We start from the raw sequence: 24,973 nt of genomic DNA on the forward strand, positions 1-24,973 counted from the left end.
AAGCAGTAGTCTAAAAAATTATTTTTTGTTTCCTAAGCTTTGCTTTGTAGCACTGGCTAAAAGAAAATGATTACAAAAGGTCTTGTTATTCTATTTTATTTATTGCAATTTTACACCAAATACATTAAATCATAATACTACATAGCACTTACTAGGGTGTCCCAAAAGAACACAACTTTCAATAAATTAATATTTTAAAAATATTCAGTGATCATGCTTTGAAGATAAATCAAGTCAAAAATTACTTTGCCATTAAAACCAATTCTTTTACATGTAGTTTGTCAAATAAGTATATCTTCTTATGTTGCCTATGGATTTCAATGGTGTCAACTCCCCACCATATGAGAAAGAAACCTTTGAGTCATCTTCAACTCTTGTCTGTACTTTACTCGCCATACAGTCAAATCCTGTTCTACTAGTATCATGTCTCTATGTTTCTTTACATATTTCCTAATACTAATATAACTCAGGCCTGTAGTACCACTCATTTGGAATATTTGAAACTAGTCTTTCTGTTCTGTCTCTCATCTCTAATCTTTCTATTCCATCCTACTTACGAGCAGCCAGAGTCATCCCTGATGACCTTATTACACTGCTGAAAATCTTTCAGTGGCAACTCAATGCCTTTAGAAAACAAATCCCACCCCAATTTATCATCTTATCTCCCACTGTCCTCACTGGAGCTCAGGGTTTCTTAAAGTGATCCCACACACAACATACTGCTCTATTTCCTTACATTTGGCTCACGAAGGTTTTTAGTTGCATAATGCATACCTTCCCCACATCCTCACATTTGAATGCTGAAACTGAGTTTTAAATGTCCACAGAGGTTCAGCTTAAATGTCTGTTCTGTAAAACCATTCCTAGTCTGGCCCTCCCTGGTGGCTCAGCGGGTTAAAGCACAGCACTGAGAATCTAAAGCCGCTTCCGCATGAGTTTGATTCCCGCCTGCCCCGAGGTGACCACATGGCAAGGCGGACCTCTCCTGACCCGCCCACTGCTCCCCTCAGCAGTGTGCTTCGTCGATCTGCCTGTTCTGCTCCCCACTCTGTCCCTGGTGAATTCTCTCACCCTCCACATCTCTGGCCTGTACCCCAGTTCTGTATGAATAAATAAATAAATCTTTAAAAAAAAAAAAAACAAACACATTCCTAGCCTATCTGACTGGAGCCAATTCCTTTCACTGCCAATAACTGTGTATGTGTGTGTGTGTGTGTGTGTGTGTGTGTGTGTGTGTGTAATGTATATATTATTACATTCTTCCTTATAGCTCTTTCGTGTACATGCCAATCTCCCTTACAAGACCACAAGCTCATTGAAGGCAGAAACCACGTATTCATCTTTGTTGTGCCTAGTACAGTACCTTACACAGAGTGAAACATTCAACAAATGCAGAATTGAATGGAATAAGCCTTATTTCAGCCTGATGTGAGAAGCAAGACTGTCAGAATTGATAATAAAGTCTATCTTTAACTACAGCTGTGTTGTTGTAATTGCTGCATATTTAGAGAAAATACTGAATGCACCTTTCAATCAAGCTTTGAAACTATAGTAACTATTCTAAGTTTGAATTACTGTATTAAGAAAATAAGTAGAACAGTAAGAACACTGAACTCTGTAGTAAAATAATGCCAATGAAAAAAGACCTTTTACAGTAGATTCAGCTATACAAGTTCAACAAATAAACCCCCAAGACGGCCTTTTTTTTTCTTTACCCAAAATATAAAAGAGCAATATTAAGCATATTAATGAAAACTAGCTAGGAGACTCTGGTAGAGCTTTAGTTCTTAAGCATTAACTGCTCCTTGCTGCAGCTGTATTTGGATCTTCTCCCAAAGAAGAGCTGAGTAGATTTGATCCCACTTAATTTCAAAGTCTGACAAAAATCACCACTTGGAAGTGGCCTGACTTCTGGCAATTGTTAAGTACAGTAAATCCCTTCTCCTTCAGTAACCCCTTCAAATATCCTGAATTCACAACTATTTTATATTAGATGTTTTGTTAAAATTAACACATTCCGGGCCGTCCCTGGTAGTGCAATGGGTTAGGACACAGCAAGCTAGCCCACAGCGGCTTAAGTGTGAGTTTGATCCCCGACCCAGAGCTGACCCACATGGCGCGGCAGACCTCTCCTGACCCGCCTGCTGCTCCCCTCAGCATTTGCCTGTCCTGCTCCCCACTCTGTCTCTGGTGAATCTTCTCACTGCCCCTGCACCTCTGGCTTGTACCCCAGTTCTGTAAGCATAAATAAATAAATCTTTTTTTAAAAAGTAACACATTCCTATCAAATGCATACCAAAAGGACTTTTTTCCCACTGCTACTGAACTTTATTACGTCAGGCATTCTATTTAATCCCTGAACTGTTTATTTATCACACAGTTACTGTGCAGTATTTATTGCAGGAGCAGTGATAATGGAATTGGGTTGAGAACAGGGTGGAATCCATTCCAGGGTGAATATTTCCACATTTGAAAAATGCAGACAGGAGTGTTTAGAGATCACATATCTCAAAAGATCTTTGTTGAACTTGCTAAGTATAGCCATCAAAATGTTGTACAATCTCTTGTCCAATTTTTTTTGACTGGAAAAGAGGGTAAGGTAAAGTTTCGTTGAATTTGAGATTTAGTTCTATATCAACATGACCTCTCTCTACATGGTTTCATCCATTAGAAGCAATAGCATGATTAACTATAAGTAAATGGCAGAATGTGATAGTGTGATCTGCAACTGCTCACCTAGACATGTGATCCCTCCAAAATCTTCAGCCATCAAAGAAAGATCATTTCTGATAAATGTTAACCACTCACCCAATCTTTCTTTAAGCAAACTTCACAGAAATGGCCACCTCTTTCTTCAGAGGACTAAAATAAAATACATTTGGCAGTAGTATCACTGTGAACAAAATGTTGTTGGTGAAATAAATTTAATATTCAGATTGTGGCACCAAATACTTTTTAAGTTCCAACTGCATGCCACAGATTACATTAAATATCACCCTAATTTCTTTACTTCATGTTTCATCTGTTTCTCATTGATCTAATTTGTATATAATTAGTATATACAATTTCCCCTTACCCCCATAGGAGCACATTCTAAAGGTTTATTTCAGTTGTTTAATTTTTATAATATCAAAATTTAGCAGCTAAAATTAAAATATCTAAATGTCATCTGATGCAGGTATAAATCAAATAATGAGTAAAAACTTTCCTTGATTTAAAATCAAGATTAAAAACAAAATATGGATATTTGTTACCATAATTATGTCTGTGTTCCTAAAAAGTGAAAATTGCTTTTGTAATTTTATTTTCCTATGATTTATGACTTCAGAGATTTTTTAATCTTCATTTATTGCTTCCCTGGCACAGGCTGTAGCTCCTAACACTTTCTTTAACACTCCAGTATCTGGGCCTACCTGGTGGCACAAGGGGTTAAGTCTTAGTAGTATGAGTTGTTGACAGCCACTGCCAACAGTTCAATCCCCAGATAGGGAGGTGACCCACATAGTGTAGCAGACCTTTCCTGTCGTGTCCACTGAGCCCTCTGTAGTGTCAGTCAGTCTAACCTGCTCTGCTTCCCACTTTGTTTCTGGTGAGCCCTCTGAATCTGCACCTCTGCCCTGTTCCCCAGCTCTTGTATGCATATAAAAAAAATCTTAAAGAAAAAACACTCCAGTATATTAACACAACTGGCTTGCTTACTCAAACATTTATTTTTATCTATGCCTATTTCCCTACATCTACATATGGAATAAAAAGGTATGAAAAATGTAGCCTTGCTCCGAAAGGGCCTACCAATCTAAGTAGGGAAGATAACTGTGTGAGAAGGGAACTTCGAGGCAAACTAAAGCAAGTGGGCCCTCCCTCGTGGCGCAGCGGGTTAAAGCACAGCACTAAGAAGCTAAAGCCGCTTCAGCACGAGTTTGATCCCCACCCTGGAGGTGACCCACATGGTGCGGCAGACCTCTCCTGACCCACCCACTGCTCCCCTCCTCATTGCACTTCATCAGTTGGCCTGTTCTGCTCCCCACTCTGTCTCTGGTGAATCCTCTCACAGCCCCTGCACCTCTCGCCTGTAACCCAGTTCTGTATGCATAAATCAATAAATTAAAAAAAAAAGATAAAGCAAGCACTGCAACAGAAGTAGTGGTAGAATATTGTGAGCAGGCAAAGGTAGAAGCGGTAACGCTTGGAGTTTGGGAAAATCCATGAGTGAGCCCTCTAGGGAACAGATTTCCGCAATGCAAAAATACAGAGCTCTGAGCATTTACTAATTTGTTAGCTTTGAAACTTTTCAAATTTCTTTCTGAAAAGTGTTCCATGTTCTTGAACTTAAAATGGGAAAAACCTTAAGCAAGAGACAGAATAGCAGCCAACAATCAACTCTGACATCCAACTATTTGGCAGAATTTCTGGCTTACCATTACAAGTGCACTGTTTAGCTTCACTGACATTGTAAAGACAGAAAAATGTAACTAATTTGTTATAATAGCAATATTTAGCAGCTAAAACTTCTGGGTTAGTATCCCTGGTCATTTGCTGGTTCGTCTTTTACTGCATCATTTGCCATGTTGCTATGGTGAGTCTCTGGTATGTGGGACTTGAATATGTGAAGTAACAACTTTTTATGCTGGCAAAATGTTTTCAAATCTGATTAAGGCATGTGGACATGACAATGTACCAACCAACATTGCTATTAACTTTATATAATTTACAAAGAGTATATGAACAAAAATTCAGGGTACTTTCCTGCAAAATTTAAAATACCTATCCTGAAAACAGACTTCCAATGATATATTTGTTTTGGACTAAGGAGAAATTTTAAATAAACCAGGGAAAAACCAGAAGATTCACAATGGCTATGGTTACAAAGTTTTCTGTACTGTTTAGCTCAAAAGTAAAAGATGAGATTTGTATAAATAAAAGTACATTAAGAAATCTTCCTTGCCTTTCAAATACTCCAATCCTACAGTGAAAGACACAATCTGAGAAGTTTTATTACTATTTTTAAATCCAATGATTTAAAGAAATCTCAGTATAGTAAAGTGGATATAATCCATGACTAGATGTGTACAATTCCTTCCTGAGTTCTGTTTTTACTTCTATGAGAAAAATGTCAATCATGGATATATTTATCCTCCATTTATATAACTGTCTTTTGTTTTATGATATGTTGCCCCACGTAACTTCAAATTGCAAAAGTGAAAACTAAAGCAGTAAAGTTGGCCTACATTACCTAGAAATTTGGAATTTGTTTACTTATAATTTCTAAGAAATGGACTGACTTCTTACCCTCATAAAGATATCTCCCTTTTTACCAGCTGTGGAGTAGAGTCAGAACCTTTATGATGAATAAAAGTCACAGTGGGAAGAAACCTGAAGGTTGAATTAGTGTTTCATGTATATTTGCTGATGTTAAATGCAAATGTTGCACAGAAAGAACTCAAAGCCTAGGGAGTGCATATCCCTGAGAATGACAAATTCTGAAAGGAGGATTACCAGAGTTCAGCACCAAACTGGAATGAGAGGATAGTTGTCAAGAAAAGGGCCACATGAAGGAGACAGATTCTCACCAGTTTCTAAAAAGAGAGAAATTAGGAGAAGTTGAATAAGACTGGAATAGACAGATTGCAGGTATAAGGGACATTTTGAAATTCTGAGTTAAAAAATTAAGACTCCAAAATGAAAACTTATCCAATGTTTGTTTCTCCTGTCAGCTGAGACCAGGGGATACCAGTTAAGTTAGTAGGGAGTTCTCCACAGAGTGAAGTTACTGAAGGGGAGTAGTACAGCATAATGGTTGGGAACAAAAACTTTGGCATCAGCTAGAATGAGATTCAAAGTTAGGTGTTGTCATGTACTAGCTGTCATTCAGCAGGGTAATGTAACCTCTCTAAACCCTGGTCTTCCCTAACTGTAATGTAAGTGAATTACCTTCAACTTCACACAGTTGTTGAAGTAATTAGACAAGTACCTAAAACTCTGGGCAGGTCCAGTGCACACACAGAGAGAAGTTATTGTTATTAGGAAATATAACTAGTAGTATGTTTGAGGGAAAGGGAAATAAATCTAAAATAAAAATAAACACCTATCCCCACCTTTGGGTTTTGTTTTGGATTTCTGTAAGACTAATAGCCTGTTTCTCCTGTAGTTTTGGTTGAAAAGCTCTAAGGATATTCTTCATTTTATGGGCCTATGCCAAAAATTTGTAACAAGGCAGGCAACTTCAGAGTGAGAGTTTACATTATGAAATGATTATTTAATTACAGGTTAACTTGAAACTGTAAGCTTCTCAATGTAAAACTAAGATAAATAAATTTATATACTTTCATGGTTCACTTCTATTATAGGGACTGTGTTGATAGTACCTGGCAATGTCAGAAGACTTGTGTTCTAGCTCTAGTTCCAACTTTGTGTGATAAATTCCTCAAAATATTAAAAGTCTAGTATCAGTTCTATCTCAGGATATATGGATTCTCTGACCCAGTCAACACCATAAATGTAATATAGGCAGTGAGAAAAGCTATGGTAGTAGCAGCTTCAAAGGTTTCAATAATAAGGTGCCAGTTAAAATGCTATGGGTGTGTGGATGGGAGTCAGTTGCAAAGCAAAGCTGTGTGTATCTTATCATTCCTAAACTTCTGAAGACTCAGACATTACTCAGAGGGTAAGTTTAACCACTGATGGTTAATGTGGCTTTCTATAAAGAATGAAGTGCTAAATACAGGAAATCTTTGACTCCTGGCACTTTAACTAAAGTTATGTGGTAACTGGAGTTGTTACAGTGGGTTTAGAGATGTATGAAAATGAAATGGCTACATACTGCTAGTGAGTTCCAAGTCAATGGAAATATTCAGATAGTTTAGATAGAAGCCAGCTGTCTGTTTCTCATGAGATTTTAAGAGATTAAATTGTCAGGTAGGGGTTGGACTAGATGATGTCTAGGGATGCTCTATGGTACCATGGTGAGCATCAATTCACACTATGCTTCTTCAATCACTTATAGCTCTTATAGTAAGAGATAAACCTTCTTACCCTGCTTTCTAAAGCGTTCTGATAAGGATTCCTTGTTCTGTGGCTCAGTCTAACACCAAGTGGCCTTAAACTACCTCTCTCACTATTAATCAACAACTCCTATTCGTTCAAGTGTACTGGCAGCAAGAAAAAGTGGCAAATCTAAGCTAAGAGAAGGGAACAGAAAGGGGAAGAGAATATAAATGCTTATCAGGGTCAAGGAAGTTGCTACAAAGTGATGAGACTGTTTTCTATTTATGTGCTTTGATGTGACTCGTTAAACAGTTGAGAGCAGTTTCAAAGTGGCAAGAAAACATGTAAAGTTAATCATTACAATCCAATGTGGCAAGTGTTAGAGACCTGAACAAAGCACTGTGAGAACACAGAGACTCACCAATTTTGCTGGGGAGTGTCAAGGAAATTTCATAGTGGAAGCAATGAGTAAGCTGAGTTTTGAAGGATGAGTAGGAGTTGACTGGATAGAAATGGAGGGAGGTGTGGTTGACAGAGACAACATTTTCAATGCCAGGAAGATATGAACGTCTATATTTGAGAAATGGTGAATAACTGTACATGGCTGAAGTGTGATGTCAGAGCTTGGTATGCCATATTTCTTAAGAAGGATAGGAATAGGAGACGAGGGGTAGGGGGAAGTATGGGGGTAGAAAGTTCAGAGTGGTATTATAGAACATTAACTTTACTCTAAATGAAACAGGTTTTATGAGTTTGGTTTTACTCTAGGCAAGATGGGGGACTTCCCGTATCAGGCATAAGGATTAACAATAACTGATAAGAGTTTAGTCATGCCAGTGAGTGTGCTTGTGTCCACTCTGGCTAATGGAGTAAGTGTGCTGTTCTGAGCAATAAAAGCTATGAAGAGGAAGAAGCCATCACATGGGAGGGCACATAAGCTGACAACAGATACACACCTTAGTGAGCCAATAGATGAGGGAAAGGAGCATCTTAAGGCACCAGAGATGACAACTTTAAAAATGTAGACTTTCAAAAAATGTGCTTTAAAAACAGCAATTAAATTTTATAATAGGCATTTATAAACGTAAATTTAACAATCATCCTTTCCCCAACTGTGTTTAAGAGCTGCTTCAGCTGAAAGCCATTATTATCTGAGATGACTCCCATTACCAGCCACAACTCTGTACTAGAAGTAGAAATTCAGGAAAGGGGGACTAATAAACAATTTCTCCATACTGCTCCAAGGCCAGAGGTCCAGCCATTTATCCATAGCATTTTCAGACCTGTTGAAACCAAAACTGTTTTCTCAGTTCCACTACTACTCCAAAGAGTCCCCCGCCCCCCAATATCACATTGACGCTCTTCAGAGGGCTTTTGAAAACAAATTAACAGTTTTTAATGTCCTCAGTTGTTTTTAGAGTCAATGCGATTATTAGAATTACTATTAGTTCTTCACGAGGTAGCTAGGTTCAGGGCACTCCCAATGGAATACATTTCACATGCCAAAGCTTTGGGTGCTGTAGGGGACCATTCACACACTCCTTCTTCACTGAGCCTCTTTGTAATAAATCAAGTGCTTCTGGACAATATTGTGATATGGAGCTCAAACAAAGCCAACTGTCCCAAACAGGGATTGATCCCATAATCTCATTAGCAGTTTAAGTCTAACCAGTAGCATGTGATTATTTACTGCTCTCCATGTGCAACACAGCTCTACTTATCTCAGAACCTTAGCAGAATTTTCCAAATCCAGGTAAGCAAACCAATCCCCCCCCCCAAACCAAGGATTAACAGATGAAGGTCATCTTAGAACAGAAGAAGGTTATCAACAGAAGAAGGCTTAGGTGAAAATCAGTCTAAAGAATTTAAGAGAAATTAGCTTCCCTCAGTAAAGTAGCAACATCTGGAACTTTTTACTTTAAAAACAAATTTTCTTTGGTGAATGTAAACCTACCGAGTATGTTTAAAATCAATAATTCTTGGGCCCTCTCTGATGGCGCAGCGGGTTAAAGCACAGCACTAAGAAGCTAAAGCCAAGAAGCTAAAGCCACTTCAGCATGAGTTCGATTCCCCACCCCGAAGGTGATCCATAGTGTACTTTGTCAGTCAGTCTGTTCTGCTCCCTGCTCTGTCTCTGGTGAATCTTCTCACCACTCCTGCACCTCTGACCTGTACCCCAGTTCGGTATGTATAAGTAAATAAATCTTTTTAAAAATCAGTATGTTTTATATATTTTAATTAAATATTTTGAGGTAATACTGATATACATTGTTTCCATAACAGAAGTGTAGGATCCCCTCCTCAAGCATTGTTGCCATAATGCACCCACCCCAAAGAACCCATAGTCCACTACCTTAGACTATTGTGCTCCCTCCCATTTTTGATCTCTTTACTCCCCTTCTCTTTTCTCCTTCTCTTCTGGTTGCCCCTATTGCAATCAGCTTTCTGGAACATATAAAAGTTTTGAAAGTAGCTGGGTATAGCTAAAGGAATTTAACTTCTGGCCATTTCTCTAATTTGAGCTTCCAAAATGTGGTTACTCCTGAATTTTTCTAGTTTTTTTTTTTTCCACTTAGGAAGTACAAAAATGTTGACACTTCAATGTATGAATTTAAAAAATGAGGGTTAAAAATTGGGGCATCTGATGGCCTTCCCTGGTGGCACAGCGGGTTAAAGCACTGCACTAAGAAGCTGAAACCACTTCCGCATGAGTTCGATTCCCGCCTGCTCCGGAGGTGACCACATGGCGTGGCAGACCTCTCCTGACCCGCCCGCTGCTCCCCTCAGCGGTGTGCTTCGTTGATCTGCCTGTTCTGCTCCCCTCTTTCTGGTGAAGTCTTTCACCGCCCCTGGGTCTCTGGCTTGTACCCCAGTTCTGTAAGCACAAATAAATAAATCTTTAAAAAAAAATTGGGGCATCTGATTTGGTGATGGGAAACCCAAGGGGATTGCAACTGAGATGGAAAAATGCACAAAAATAATGTAAAAATAAACTAATATAATTGTAAAAAAAAAAATTGGGGCATCTGGCGGGTTAGAGCACAGCACTAACAAGCTAAAGTTAACACAGCACTAACAAGCTAAAGTCCACTTCAGCATGAGTTCAATTCCCACCCCAGAGGTAATCCACATGGTGCCACAGACATCTCCTGACCTGCCTGCTGCTCCCCTCAGCAGTATACTTCGTTAGTCAGCCTGCTCTCCACTCTGTCTCTGGTGAATCCTCTCATTGCCCCTGCACCTCTGGCCTATAATCCAGTTCTGTATGCATAGATAAATATATTTTAAAAATCGGGGGATCTGATTGTAATTTGAATGATTAAGCTTATAGTTTTAATACATTTATTTACAAGATATATTTATGAGCTAAAGTAAACTTGTAAAATTAATAAAAATGAGGCTTCTGAGCATGAGACCAATCATAAATCTGCAATTTATAATGTAATGTATTCACTTTTAAATTTTAAGCATGTTAAACATGTGCATTTAGTATTAACAAAAATTAGAGCTTCACACTCAATAGAATAGTTTTTCCAGTTTTTTTTACATCATTCTTCATTTTGTGCATTTTTCATCTTGAGTGTAATCCCCATGGACTTCCTACCACCAACTCATCCATGTGCCATCACCATAGTTCCGTGCACTCTTCCCATCCCACCCCAGTTTTGATCCTATTCCCCTCTTCACCCGTGTAAAATGACTCAGGTTTATAGCTGTTCATTTTGTTTAATTTTTTCTTTATTCTAATTGCCTTTTTTATTTTTCTAGTCCCTTACGCTCCTGCTATGAGTGAAACCATCTGGTATTTTCCTTTTTCTTTCTGGCTTATCTCACTTAACATGATCCCTTCCAGCTCTATCCATGCTGCTGTAGAAGTCATGTGTTTGCCTTTTTTATTGATGAGTAATATTCCACTGTGTATATGTACCACCTCTTTTTAACTCAGTCATCTATTTTTGGGCATTTGGGTTGATTCCACATCTCCCTTATTGTAAACAGAGCTACAGTAAACATGGGGGTGCAGGTGTCCTTTGGACTGATACCTAGGAGTGGGATTGCTGGGTCATATGGAAGCTCCATTTTTAGCATTTGAGAAACCTCCACACAGCTTTCCATAGTGGTTGTACCAGTTTGCATTCCTACCAGCAGTGTATGAGAGCTCCTTTCTCTCCACTTCCTCACCCACATTTGTTGTTGCTAGTTGTTTTAATATGTGCCATCCTCACAGGTATGAGATGGTATCTTATTGTGGTTTTAATTTGCATTTTCCTTACTAGAAGTGATGTTGAACATTTTTTCATATGCTTATTGGCCATCTGCATTTTCTTTTTGGAGAAGCATCTTTTTAACTCTTCTGCCCATTTTTTTGTGGGGTTGTTTATTTTTATCGAGTTTAATCAGCACTTTGTATAACTTTGTGATCAGTCCTTTGTCATTAGTATTATGCACAAATATTTTCTCCCAATTAGTGGGGTGTCTGTTTGTTTTGTGTAGTGTCTCTTTTGCTGTACGGAAGCTCTTTAACTTTATGTAGTCCCAGCTGTTTATCCTCCCCTTCACTGTCCTTGCTTTGGGTGATGTATCTTTAAAGATGTTATTGAGGTGTATGTAGTGCATTATTTCACCTACCTTTTCTTCTAGATATTATGGTTTCGGGTCTTATGTATAGTTATTTAGCCCATTTCAAGTTGTATTTTGTGCATGGTGAGAGGTAGTAGTCTAGCTTCACTTTTTTGCAAATAGTAGTCCAGTTTTCTCAGCACCATTTGTTGAACAAACTTTCTTTGTTCCACTGTATATCCTTTGCTCCTTTATCAAAAGTTAGTTGTCCATGAGCCTGTGGGTTTATATCTGGGTTTTCTATTTGAATCCACTGGTCTGTATGTCTGGTTTTGGTCCAGTACCATGCAGTTTTGATTACTATGGTTTTGTAGTATAGCTTGAAGTCTGGGAGTGTGCTGCCTCCAGTCTTTTTTGATTTTGTCAGGAGAGTTTTGGCTATTCATTTTTTTGTGTGTGTGTGGTCCCATATAAATCTCACCAATATTTGTTCTATTTCTTTGAAGAATGTCATTGAGATTTTGTTTTAAAGACATTTATTTTTTGAAAAAAAATTTATTATTCATACAGAACTGGGGTACAAGCCAGAGGTACAGGGGCAGTGAGAGGATTCACTAGCGACAGAGTGGGGAGCAGAACAGGCAGAGGACTAAGTACACTGCTAAGGGGAGCCAAGTGGCAGTTCAGGAGAGGTCTGCCACACCATGTGGATCACCTCTGGAGCCGAGGATTGAACTCACAGTGAAGTGGCTGAGCTAGCTTGCAGTGCTGTGTCCTAACCCATTGTGCCACCATGGAGGTCCCTCATTGAGATATTTATTGGAATAGTGCTAAATCTGTATATCGCTTTTTGTATGATGGCCATTTAATTATATTAATTATTCCAATCCATGAGCAGGGGATGTCTTTCCATTTCTTTGTATCTTCTTGTATTTCTTTTAACAGCTTTTATAGTTTTATTTGTATAAGTTGTTTACCTCTTTTGTTAGGTTTATTCCCAAGTATTACTTTGTTGTTTAAATTGTAAAGGGGATTTTTTTTTATTTACACTTCTTCTGATTGGTTGGTTGTATATACTAAGGATACTGACTTTTGTGTGTTGATTTTATATTTTGCTAACTTACTAAACTGTTTAATTGTTTTGATTAGTTTTTCTATGGAGTTTTTAGGGTTTTCCATTTAAATTATCATATCGCCTACAAATAAAGATAGTTTTATTTCTTCTTTCCTGATTTGAACTTCTTGTATGTCTTTTCCTGTCTTAATGCTTTGGCTAGGACTTCCAGTATTATGCTGAAGAACAGTGGTGATAGTGGATATCCTTGTCTTGTTCCTGATCTTAAAGGAAAGGCTTTCAGCTTTTCTCCATTGAGGATAATATTGACTGTGGGTTTGTCATATATGGCTCTTATCATGTTGAAGTATGTTCCTTCTATTAAAAGGATTTCGAGTGCCTTAAACAAAAATGGGTGTTGAACTTTGTCAAATGCCTTCGCTGCATCTTCACTAGAATATTAAATAATGTTTTCCATCCTTAGAAATCCTTAGCACCTATGAAATTCTTATTTCAATAGATCTTTTTAAAGGTTATCACTTGTCCATGTCTATTTTACATGTTTTATAGTATGGGTGTTAAATCTTCTTTTGTTAACAAGAAACAGCTCAGGTGATGTAGTTCTTGAGAGCAAGATTTTTTTCTAGAACAAGACTTTTTTATCAAATATTTTCTATGCAAAAATGAAAATACAAAAATATCTGGAAGTTGTTTCTTAGACAAATATATTTATAATGCAAGATAAAGGTCTAACAATGAGTATTCAGCTTTTCTTTAAAAAAAAAAAGATTGTATTTAATTATGCATACCGAATGGGGATACAGGCCAGAGGTGCAGGGACTGTGAGAGAATTCACCAGAGACAGAGCTGGGAGCAGAACAGACAGATCAACAAAGTACATTGCTGAGGGGAGCTGCAGGTGGGTCAGGAGAGGTCTGCCATGCCATGAGGGTCACCTTCAGGGCAGGGGGTCGAACTCACACTGAAGTGGCCACAGCCAGCTTCGCAATGCAGCAATCCAACCTATGCCACTGGGGAGGACCCAAGCATTTCGCATTTCTAAACACCAAAGTGTTACCAATAATGAAAAGGAATTCTTCCTAAGGGAAGAATGTGGATGTCCATATTTCAGGTAGTTTGCAGGAAGAGCAAGTACCACATAAGAGACTTTGACTTTTGCCTTTTAAGGGAAACTTAAAAGTATTTTCTCAAACTCATAAAATAACTAAAAACTTAATATTATGTTGCTGCAAAACACCTTCATATTCAATTATTTTAAAGTATCCAAACACTAGTTAACAGTGTCCATGAGAAGTCACAAGTGCATATTGTTTGCATCGCATTCTAGACAGTAATAATCACTTTGAGGATACATAGGTGTTCTTCCAGAACACTAACATACAAATATTTCTTCTAATGACTCAAATACTCTAGGCATTTGTTAAGTAGACCGAATATTATTTTGTAAATATTCAGACAACGGTTAAAGCATCATTAAATGCCTACAATATAACTGTAGACATTTAACTTATTTTTTACATTATTAATATAATAATTTCTAACTTTTCTTTATCACGTGAGTCATTCATCTGGAAAAAATAAATATCTCATACAATAATTCTCAGGAAAGAAGGCAGATTTTTCTGCTCTGAAACAAAATATGAATTCATTTTAACAAAAGAGAGGACTCTAAGGTATTAATTTTGAATTTTCTTCATTTGCCAAGTATCAGAACCATAATCCAACTGGTTTTGGCTACTATTTGGTGAACTGCATGTATTCAAAACACACACACACTTTTAAGTATACTCCGTTTCTCTGTCTTAGGGGAGAGTTTTCCATACCAAGTACATTTTCCTCTTCAAAATATGTTAGTAATCTCTGAAAATATCCAGTACCTCATATGTGGTCACTTTGATAATATAATATAGTAATTTTATACATATCCCTGTAATTTGGACATTTTTTCCTCCTGTGGGATAAAAATCAAACCAAAAAGTGGCATAAAAATTTTGTATTTACTCAAAGCAAACCAGGGATGGACCAAATGAAGTAATTTCCAAAGGTACTTTAAATACACTTCTGCTTTTATTAAAGGTGTAGCGTGTCTGGTCATCTAGTATTATTTCCTCTGACTCTTTGGAAAAAGGCACTTTCTACCTAGGACTATAATTATTTATATAACTTATTATCTCTCCTGATATACTGTAAACTTCTAAGGCAGTATTTAGACCATATTTTCAGGGCAAACTGCTTAAACACAATTAAAAAGGGGGAAAGAGCAGCTGCTAAGAGCAAAAGGGAAAAGTTTATTTACAAATATATGAATAGGGTCAATCTCTTATAGTTTACCCTCTCCTTAAGAAACACAAAGAACAAGAGCTCTTCTACCACAAAAAAACAAAAACAAAAACAAAAACATTTTTTTCATCTTGTCTAACACTTTCACCATTTTATAGATGGCCTTTCTGGCTACCCAAAGGCTTTGTGTCTGTGGTTCTTAATCAAGCAGGCTGGATTTTCCCATTGAGGGTAGTGATGATGTGATATGGAATAGGAATCTGATATACTTACTACACTTAATTTTTGTGGCAGTAGGTGCTTTATAAATTCAGATAATTCTCTAAAAGAAGCCATGTACCTATACAGGACATTTTTCTTGCTCCTTAGTGTTTCTGATCACATTCTGCTGGTCATTTTTGACCACACTTCTGTACAACCAAAGAATAACAAAGGAGTGCACTAAACTGGCAGCTAAATGAGGATTCCAAATTCCACATATTAGATCTAGTCATGCTATCCTATGGATAATTTTGAGTAAAGCACATATAACAATTTAGATTAAAATTATACAAACAATTTCTCATTTGGTAACTTACATATTAAATTAACAAATTAAATATAAGTTTTGGGACTCAGGTCATCCTGAATTTTGTAAAATCAAACAAAATACAAATTATAAGATAATTTGGCATAGAATTTTTGATAAACCTGATTTATTTCTGAAAAAGCATATTTTAGCCTACAGTACTGCCAGAGATACTTACCAAAAATAGTCTGGTCTAAACATCTCCAGAATGAGCTTCTATGACAATAGTGTACAGTCAGAAGTGACTCATGAACAGCTTTTCTTTTCATAAGAAAAATCAATCAGGCTGATGCTACCATAAGGACTAATATTAAATGGAGGTAGAGACTGGGGTGGGGAACTTGTTTAAACTCTTTATTCACAATGAGCCAAATCTATTGACCTAAAATAATCAAGAATAAAAATTATCACAAAATAGCCTACCCTGAGGGGGCAAATGTAGTCATGCTTCTTACCATGGTTTTAAATTCATTCTGCTTTAGAAAAACGCCAGGTAACAATATCAAAACATAAAAAGAAATACAGTTTAAAATGAATCTAGTAATTCAGAAGTACCCAATCCAGGGACTTTGTTGTTTTCCTTTTATTCAGTAAATATTTACTGGTAATAGGGAGGTATTGAGAATTCTATTACCATGTTTCAGGGTTCAGGGGGAAAAAAATGGATGCTTAAGGGAATACCAAAAATAAGTGAAAGATCATGATGAAGAACTCAGTGGTAATATTACTAACATAGTATTTTCCATGTACAAGAGCTCAGTAGTAATATTACTAGCATAGTATTTTCCATGTACATGGCAGTATTTTTGAGTTGCCTTTCAAATTAATGCAGTGGGTCTCTTAGCTATTTTCAATATCCCAAAATGTCTAGTAATAAATGAACATTTGTAACATACAATCTAATCTCTCCCTCCCCCATCCATACCCCTCACTTGCACAAAAATCCTAAACAAAACACATCACCTTTTGTGTGGTCACTTTGTTCCCTAGAAAGGAACAAACCTCAGTTGCTAATTTCTCAGAATTAGCAGTACAACAAAGCAGCATAGTTCAGAATCAAGCTCTGAACTGCCCACACATGCATAATTATTTCATTGCCAAGAGGTCTAAGTACAATAAACTAAAGGAGAAGAAAAGAAAGATAATATTTTAAGTGTGATGACAGATTACATTTCTGTTTTAAGAAATAAGAATATACCTATTAATCACTTCTATATTCTAGAAAAAATAATTATCAACTTTAATTTACATAAAGAAATAGACCTACAATTTGCTGGACAACTTATTAAAGAAAATGTTAAGGAATAATGTTTTTTGGACTGAGATATTTGTGTTTGCCATATATAAGATTCTTCTATATAACAGTATAAAAGTAATATTCTTCTTTATAAAAATATTCTTCTTTATAAAATATATGCTTTCTAACACATAAAAGCCATCTATACAAGTAGCTTAGTAAATACTAGAAATTATTCTACTTCAACTGGAACAAAGATTTCTACTTTGAAGTTCTGACCATTAATAAATACTGTAATTTGTGGACATTTTTGTCACCATGAATAGAGATCCAGCAATAATTCTGAGTGCTCCATACTACTTCTTATTTGCTATAATCTTTCCTGCTTTTATCCAGTTTCCAAAGACCAGGAAAGAATAGTCTATTTAATAATTCCATGTTGACATTATCAGTTTTCCTACTATGTACTTTCATAATTTTGTCACAAAAATAGGTGAAGAAAATCCTCCACCTATTTATAAGGTGTCACTTTACTCTAAAATAAACAAATTTTCAACTAGGAGATCATAAAACTTGACTGTAACTAGAACTTTCATTTTAAAACAGTGGTCCTAAATAAAAATTTAATCCAAGGTAGATATCTCATTTAGAAAGTATTTGGTCATTTTTCAGATTTAGGTTTTAGAAGCTAAGGGACCACAAACAAACTGGGTAAAATAGTTTTTTAAAAGAAGACTACTCAAATAGTATGCACATGTTCACAGCAGTATTATTCACAGTAGCCAAAAGGTGGAAGCAACTCAAGTGTCCACAGAGGGACAGATGGATAAACAAAATGTGGTAGATACATACAATGAAATATTTTTCAGCCTTTAAAAGTAAGGAAATTCTAACACATGCTACAATATAAACAAAACCTGAAGACATTATGCTAAATGAAATGAGTCAGTCACAAATGAACAAACACTGTATGATTCCACTTACATGAGGTACCTAGAGGTGTCAAATTCATAGGGACAGGAAGTAGAATGATGGTTGTCAGGGGCTGGGGAAGGAGGATATAAGGAATTACTGTTTAATGAGTATATAGTTTCACTTGGGGAACATGTATGGTGGTGATAAGAGTACATTAGTGTCGATGTTTTTAAGGTCAGAGAAGTGTACACTTAAATTGGTTACAATGGTGTAAATTTCATGTTATATATTTTATAATAAAAGATAAAGGGTATAGCTGGATAGCATTTTGAAAAGTGAACAACATCTGTATAATAATACATGAAAATGATGAATTATGTATTTTCATTGTTAAAGAAGTCCTTATCATTAATTCACTTTTTATTTTGTTTTTACTTTCACTTCCCGTTTATCCCCAACCAATTAAGTGCATTTGGTTCTATCTGCAAATTTTCTCATTTATGAGTTTTAAGATTGGAAGACTGTACTCCAAGAAACATCAATTGATATGTTCAGAAAAAAATTGTATTCTTCTGGAAGTCTGTTCTGTTATTTAAATAGAGAGAGAGAATACAATTTTTTTCTTGGTTAAAGATGACATTTCACCTTTTATTTATACATTTATTTAGTTATATATATTTTACATCATTGTTGAGTTATTTGCTTTGTCATCTTAGGTATAGTCCCCATAAATTCCCACCACCAATTCACCTGTGCACCATCACCATAGTCCCTTGTGTTGGCCCCTCCTGTTTTGATCCCTCTCCCTCCCCCTTCTCCACAGAATTTCTGATTTATAGTTGCCTGTTAATTTTGGCTATTTATTTATTTTTTAACTTTAAAAAATAGATGACTGGATCAAGAAGATGTGGTATATATACACAATGAAATACTATTCAGCAACCAAAAATGATAAATTCATGCCATTCACAGCAACTTGCATGGAGGTGGAAGGTATTATGCTCAGTGAAATAAGTCTGGAGGAAAAAGAAAAATATCACATGGTTTCACTTATAGCAGGAATAAAGTTAATTCATAAAGAATACAATTTTATATCATGTTTTTCTGATAAACACTACTGTTTTCTATATTATACAAATCTTCCTTCTTCTGACTGGTCTATAAAACCTTGTGTAATATGCTTTTTATAATCCCATCTGTGGAATTTCTAGAACTTAAAATAGCCCCAAACTTAAGTCTCACACTCATAAGTAGAATTTTTGAAGAATTATTGTTCTTGCATAAGTTTTATGCAACTTATAGTAATCCTTTCAAATTTATTATTTCCATTATGAAGTTGCAAAACATGGATCCTCAGAAAAATTTATTTGGTTATATCTTTAAAATAGCAGTTAAGGGCCTCCCTGGTGGTACAAGGGGTTAAGATGTAGCACTATGAAGTTATCTACAGCTACAGCTGCAGAAGTTTGATCCCGGGCAACGGAGGTGACCCACATGGCACAGCAGACCTCTCCTATCTCACCCACTGCTTCTCTCATTCCCTCGACAGTATATTTCAGTGGATCTATCTGTTCTGCTCCCCAATCTCAACCCCTCACCACCATATCTCTGGTCTACACCCCAGCTCTTGTGTGCATAAATAAATAAATCTTTTTTAAAATGGCAGATAAGAGCTTGGACTTTGTAATCATGTGGTCTGGGTTTGAATTCCAGTTCTACAATTTACTAGATGTGTGAGTGGGTAAATTAGTTAATTTAATACTCTCAGTTTCTTGATTTTTTTTAATGTAGATATGAATACCGAGGAGATATCCTTGAGGACAATATATATAAAGCTTTTCATCAGTGTCTGAGTTAAGTTCTTGATTAATGATAGCTAATAATAGTAATAAGAACAGTAGCAGCATGTAAAAATGATCAGTGCCCTATTGGACCTCAAAACATTCAATTGCATCTTTTTTAAATGTCTCCAAAGTTTTCACTATAAAATTAATACAGAAAAAAGAGCAATTTCATATTGTAAGACCTCTTATCTTCCAATGTTGTTATCATACTAACAAATCAAAATGAAAAAACCAGTTATATATTTATGTATATATACACAAAACACTTATCTCTCTAATGTGCTATATACAATCAGGAACTTGTATAGAAACAGGGAAAAAATTGAAAAGTAAACAGGAAGAGACAGGCTACAATGAGTGTAACCATGTATACAAATTTCCAACTATTCCAACTATTTCCAACTATTCAACCAGTTGAACAATTCATTCAGACTCATATTATTAGAAAACATACTATAATTCTTTTGTATTCCTAGAATACATATCACAAGTTGAAAATAATCAGTACTTTCATTACTTCTTATCAATATAAGCAAGATAATTTCATATTTGCTTTAAACAAAACTAAATTGCTACTGCAGTTACTTTTACTGATGATTTCTTAAATATATAATATTTAATACTAGGATTTCTGTCACAATTTAATTAGAAAGTACAAAGAGTTTCTACAGGATCAATTTGAACTCCCCTATTATAATGAAACATGGAAATTTTACAACAGACTTGTGTTTGTGAAAGTGTATTTCTTGGAACACTAATGCCATAAGACACTGTGGTGGGAGGATAAAAGGGTAGTCAAAAAAGTGAAGTCTTGGAAATCCTGTATTCTTTATCTCTTGATTCTGAGAAACCCTGCAGTTAGCAGAGCTGTTTAAATTTGTTTAACTGGTGTCGACAAAATTTATTTGGCCATTAATCCTTTTGCCAAAATTTATTTGGCCATTAATCCTTTCTCTCAAGTAATACCTCATAACATATTTTAGGAAATATATAATAAATTACCTTTGACTAGCTATTTAAAAGCAGTTTCACAGCACCTGTCCCAAAAGGTAGAATTCTCTTAAGTTCCTAAATGAGCCCATGGTATTTCATATCCGGGGTGGCGGGGTGGAAGCTAACATCTTAATATTTAGCAAGATATAGTTATGTCCAGAATATGTGCTTTGATCCCTTTAGTGCCTATAAGTTATTAATCAAATCCAAATCTGTGAAGTCTGAGCATGAATATGACCCACCAAGTCTTTGCTTTTATTTCTGGACTTCACTGTAAGCTAAGAAAAACCTGTGGCTTTGAACTACATCTTCAAACATCAGAATACTAAACTCAGTTACCAGCATTTTATTAAATGGTACCATGAGGTATGTTTATGCAATTCCATAGTAAAAATAATAAATATTCTACAACCTAAATCCTGAAGCAAAGTAGTAACTTCATTCCCCTAACATTCCTATTAAGTACATAGAAAACAAAAACTGTAATTACAACTTTATCTACTGGAGATTTAATTTAAGCAACTTGCCCTAAGTACCAAGAGTCAGCAAGGGCCAAGTTCTTGTTGGCCAGACACTGTGCACAATACAACTATAGAAACGACATCAGATAATCACCCCAAAATATGAACAAAAACAGGAAATTCCTTTACTAATGGCTTATTATTTAAGGAATTTTCTTCTTTTGAAATAATTTGGGTACAAAATTTGTTAAAAATTTGTTAAGAAACTTGAACCCCCCCAACCCAATCAGATGATGTGCTAGATAGCTTTTTATGAGTTCAGAAATTAAGAAACAAGTCTTAACGACTGTAATGAGACATTCATTACTTTGTCATTGTATTAGATGAAACAAAACAAGTAAGCTACAATTAATTCTGGGTAAAGTGTGAATGTGAATGATTATTCTGCTAGAGTGTCATCACTTTCTTCCTAGGTTCTTCCTTCAATTTCAAAAGTACATAAAAATGTAACAAAAAGAATACAGTGAAACAGATATCAACAATTTTTGTAAAAGCCAGACAGAGAAGACACAATAACTGCTATTATGGAAAAAATACAATTGATAACCAGACATTTGATAATTGATTTTCAAGTCATACAAAATGAGCTGCCCATTGAAAGAGAAAACACTTCAAAATATCTATAGCAGAATACACATAATCACAGTATATTGTATTATGATAATACATATCAATAACATTTTACTAGTGCTAAGGCAAATAACTGAAAAGAAGAAAAAAAAATCTGTCATAAATCTGACAATTCAGTAAAGGAAAAGGAGTCAAAGAAACAGGTTAGAATTTCATAAACTATTATTTTTGTTTTCATTGCAGAAGCAGAGGTAACAAAAATTGGTCTTCACCTGGTAAGTGTGTACTCCCTGAGTCCTGAATGCAAGTTCATGGCAGAAAAAGTACCTATGCATCCACGCAATCTTTTGTCTCGACCAATCTTCCATGTTACAAACAGTGGGCTGCAATGGAAATAAAAATAGGGTAAATCAATCAATTCAATTATTTTCTAACAAAAAGATATATACCCTACCATTGATGATGGTTTCTGTTAACATGAATATTCACAGTATTATTGGTATGATATATTTTTGTTTTTTAAATTTAAATTTTAGAAGGACATACCATATATCATGTACTTCTTGTGAGTTTGAGAGCACTTTCTTTCAAGTGCTCTCTAGTCACTTATCAGCAGTTGGCTGAAAATATGCTATCAAGCACTTAATCACCTATCTCAAACATTTAAATTTGTTGAGTTTTGACAGGTAGCCACAATAGCAGAGAGATTCCCAAATAAATAGTACATACAAGTCAGGGATTATTAGTTCTAAGAATTACCTTCTTCGAAGAGCCAAATGACTAGAGGCATTTAAGAAGATGATAAAAGTATAAGACCAAGTTATTACTGATGTTAGTAGTCAAGTGCTAGTAAGTTGCATATTCTTTTCTTCAATGACTTGAGTGAGAAACTTAACAGAGTGTACTCATTCCCTATCAAAAACACTAGAAATGAAAGTTATAAAATGTACTTTATTTGGGCCCTCTATGGTAGCACAGCGGGTTAAAGCACAGCACTAAAAGCTAAAGTCACTTCAGCATGAGTTCGATCCCCGCCCAGGAGGTGATACACATGGCACAGTGTACTTCACCAGTCGGCTTGTTCTGCTCCCCACTCTGTCTCTGGTGAATCCTCTCACCGTATCTGTACCTCTGGCCTGTACTCCAGTTCTGTATTCATAAATAAATAAATCTTTTTTAAAAAGTACTTATTTATCCCTCTTAAATATATATATGCCATTCTTATTACAATCTTATTTCCTCAAGCAAACATTCAAATTTGTAGGGTACACAGAAAAAGAATACCACTAAACACTTAAGAATTAAGCTGGAGGGCATCCAAACACATAGTAGGGGAAATTATTTATAGTTTCTTATAATGCTATGCTATCACTGATGAAGGGATGATTGATTCAGGGGGTAGGAGTACTAGAAGATAAACTGGATTTTGCCAAGTAGCCTCAGAAAAGACACTTCATTATAAGGAAGGGTATGAGATGTAAAAGTTGCACAGTACTTTCGGGGTATAGGAAGTAGTCTGACAGCTTTGATAACTTTTTGTGATCTTTTCCAGATTTAATAAATTTTCAGCACTAAAATATTCTAGATAGCATGTGTTCTCCACATTCTATGGGGAAGGAGAGGGGAACAAAATAAAAAATGGGTGGGGGCCCTCCCTAGTGGCGCAGCGGGTTAAAGCACAGCACTGAGAATCTAAAGCTGCTTCTGCATGAGTTCGATTCCTGCCTGCCCCGGAGGTGACAACAGGGCGTGGCAGACCTCTCCTGACCTGCCCGCTGCTCCCCTCAGCAGTGTACTTCGTCGATCTGCCTGTTCTGCTCCCCACTCTGAATCTGGTGAAGCCTCTCGCCGCCCCTGAGCCTCTGGCCTGTACCCCAGTTCTGTATGCACAAATAAATAAATCTTAAAAAAAAAATGGGTGGGAAGAGCACACGAGACTATGGTGATGGCACATGGGTGAAGTGGTGGTGGAAATTCCACCAGGTTTACAACTGAGATGAAAAAAATGTACAAAATGAAGAAAGATATAAGAATATGTATATATTTTAAAAAATAATATGCATTCTCTGGAGGCATCGGAAGAGGTAGAACAGATGTGGAATTGCCTGCATTCTCCCTGTTCCTTACCTGCCCTTGGCCCTTCCCATTTAGAGAATAGCAGCAGGGGGTGTATATGTGTTAAATATAGGAGAGATTGCTACTTAAGAACCCCATCCTGTTTAAGACAGATGCCTGTAGATGGAATAAGATTTTTAGGAGATAGGACAAAACTATTCCTTCAAAATATGTGACACTAATTTCTCATTGCGAAATGCTTATGCAACGTTCACATAAAAAAGGTGTGTATACAACTTAAAATAACCAAAATGCCTAAAAACAATGCTTAATAGTTGAAAGAACTTGGGAAGTTACACATTTTAAAGTAGACTAAAACAGCATAACTATCATTGAGCATAAGAAACTGTATCTTGTGTATGGTAACTACTCAGTACAAGGCAATGACTATGGGAACATTTCAATACATAGTATCCAAAAATAGCAACAAAAGTTTTTCTTTTTCCAACACTCAGAGGGAAGAAAAAGGCAATTTCACTCTTAAATATGTTAGTAAAGTATATATGTGTTCTCAAGATAATATAACACATCACTATAATCAGCGACAGAGTAAAGTAGAAAAAAGGTTTTGAGCCTGTTAAGAGTGAGTCAATGACCCTGTACTAAGGGAAATATTTCACAGTAAGAAATAAAATAGAATGTCTTTGGAAAATACTTTTACCATATGGTTTGAGGCCACCTACATACATTGAAAATAATACTGCAAGCTAGAAAGGGAACCAAAATGAAATATTAATGGAAATGTTTATGTGAGGGTAACCAGACATACCGTGTTAAGGAAGTTTTCTACTTCTGAACATTTTGTGTTCTAAGAATACTTTGGAGGATAGTAAACTTTCTCCATTTTTTCCAAGTCTGCACTCAGGAACTGGAAGTGACCACCTAATCTAGGTAAATCTGCCCTGCCAAAGCAACCAATACTGTTCGGTCACAGAGTAATACAGAACACAAAATCAGCAAAAGTACAGAAAATCAATGTAAATCTAGACCACATACACGCCAGGCCAGATTGCATGCCATTCCCTATGCCCTTTTTGGAAATTGTTCTATGATAAAAGATAAGTGTTTTATAGGAGAGGGGTACAACTATGAAAAAGGGGTATTTATTTAATAATATTTTATCATAAATATTATTTCCCCTGCCACATGAAAGCAAAAACAGAGGTTGAAAAAATAACCTTAGACAGTTGAAACCCCTAATAATTTTTTTAAATATAAAACAGACAAGGCAAAAAAAAAAAGAAGAAAAAAGATGCCCATCTACTGAAGTCTTAAGATTTCTAAATTCAGTGTAAACAAAAATAAGCACAC

General features: G+C 35.9%; 1 protein-coding gene across 2 annotated transcripts in view; it reads right to left on the reverse strand.

Annotated features, from left to right (window-relative positions):
• AMMECR1 (Alport syndrome, mental retardation, midface hypoplasia and elliptocytosis chromosomal region gene 1) overlaps nt 1-24,973 on the reverse strand; it is a 115,235-nt gene that overhangs the window by 41,350 nt on the left and 48,912 nt on the right. The window contains exon 2 of one of the 2 annotated variants that reach the window (XM_004685703.2): nt 21,820-21,930. The exons of the other annotated variant lie outside the window; for it this stretch is intronic. Coding sequence (XP_004685760.1) covers nt 21,820-21,930 — 111 coding nt within the window. The remainder of the gene's footprint in view (nt 1-21,819; nt 21,931-24,973) is intronic. 2 annotated transcript variants of the gene reach the window in all.

This window comes from Condylura cristata, unplaced genomic scaffold, assembly GCF_000260355.1.
Source record: "Condylura cristata isolate star-nosed mole 26May11 unplaced genomic scaffold, ConCri1.0 scaffold00019, whole genome shotgun sequence".
Taxonomy (NCBI): Eukaryota; Metazoa; Chordata; class Mammalia; order Eulipotyphla; family Talpidae; genus Condylura; species Condylura cristata.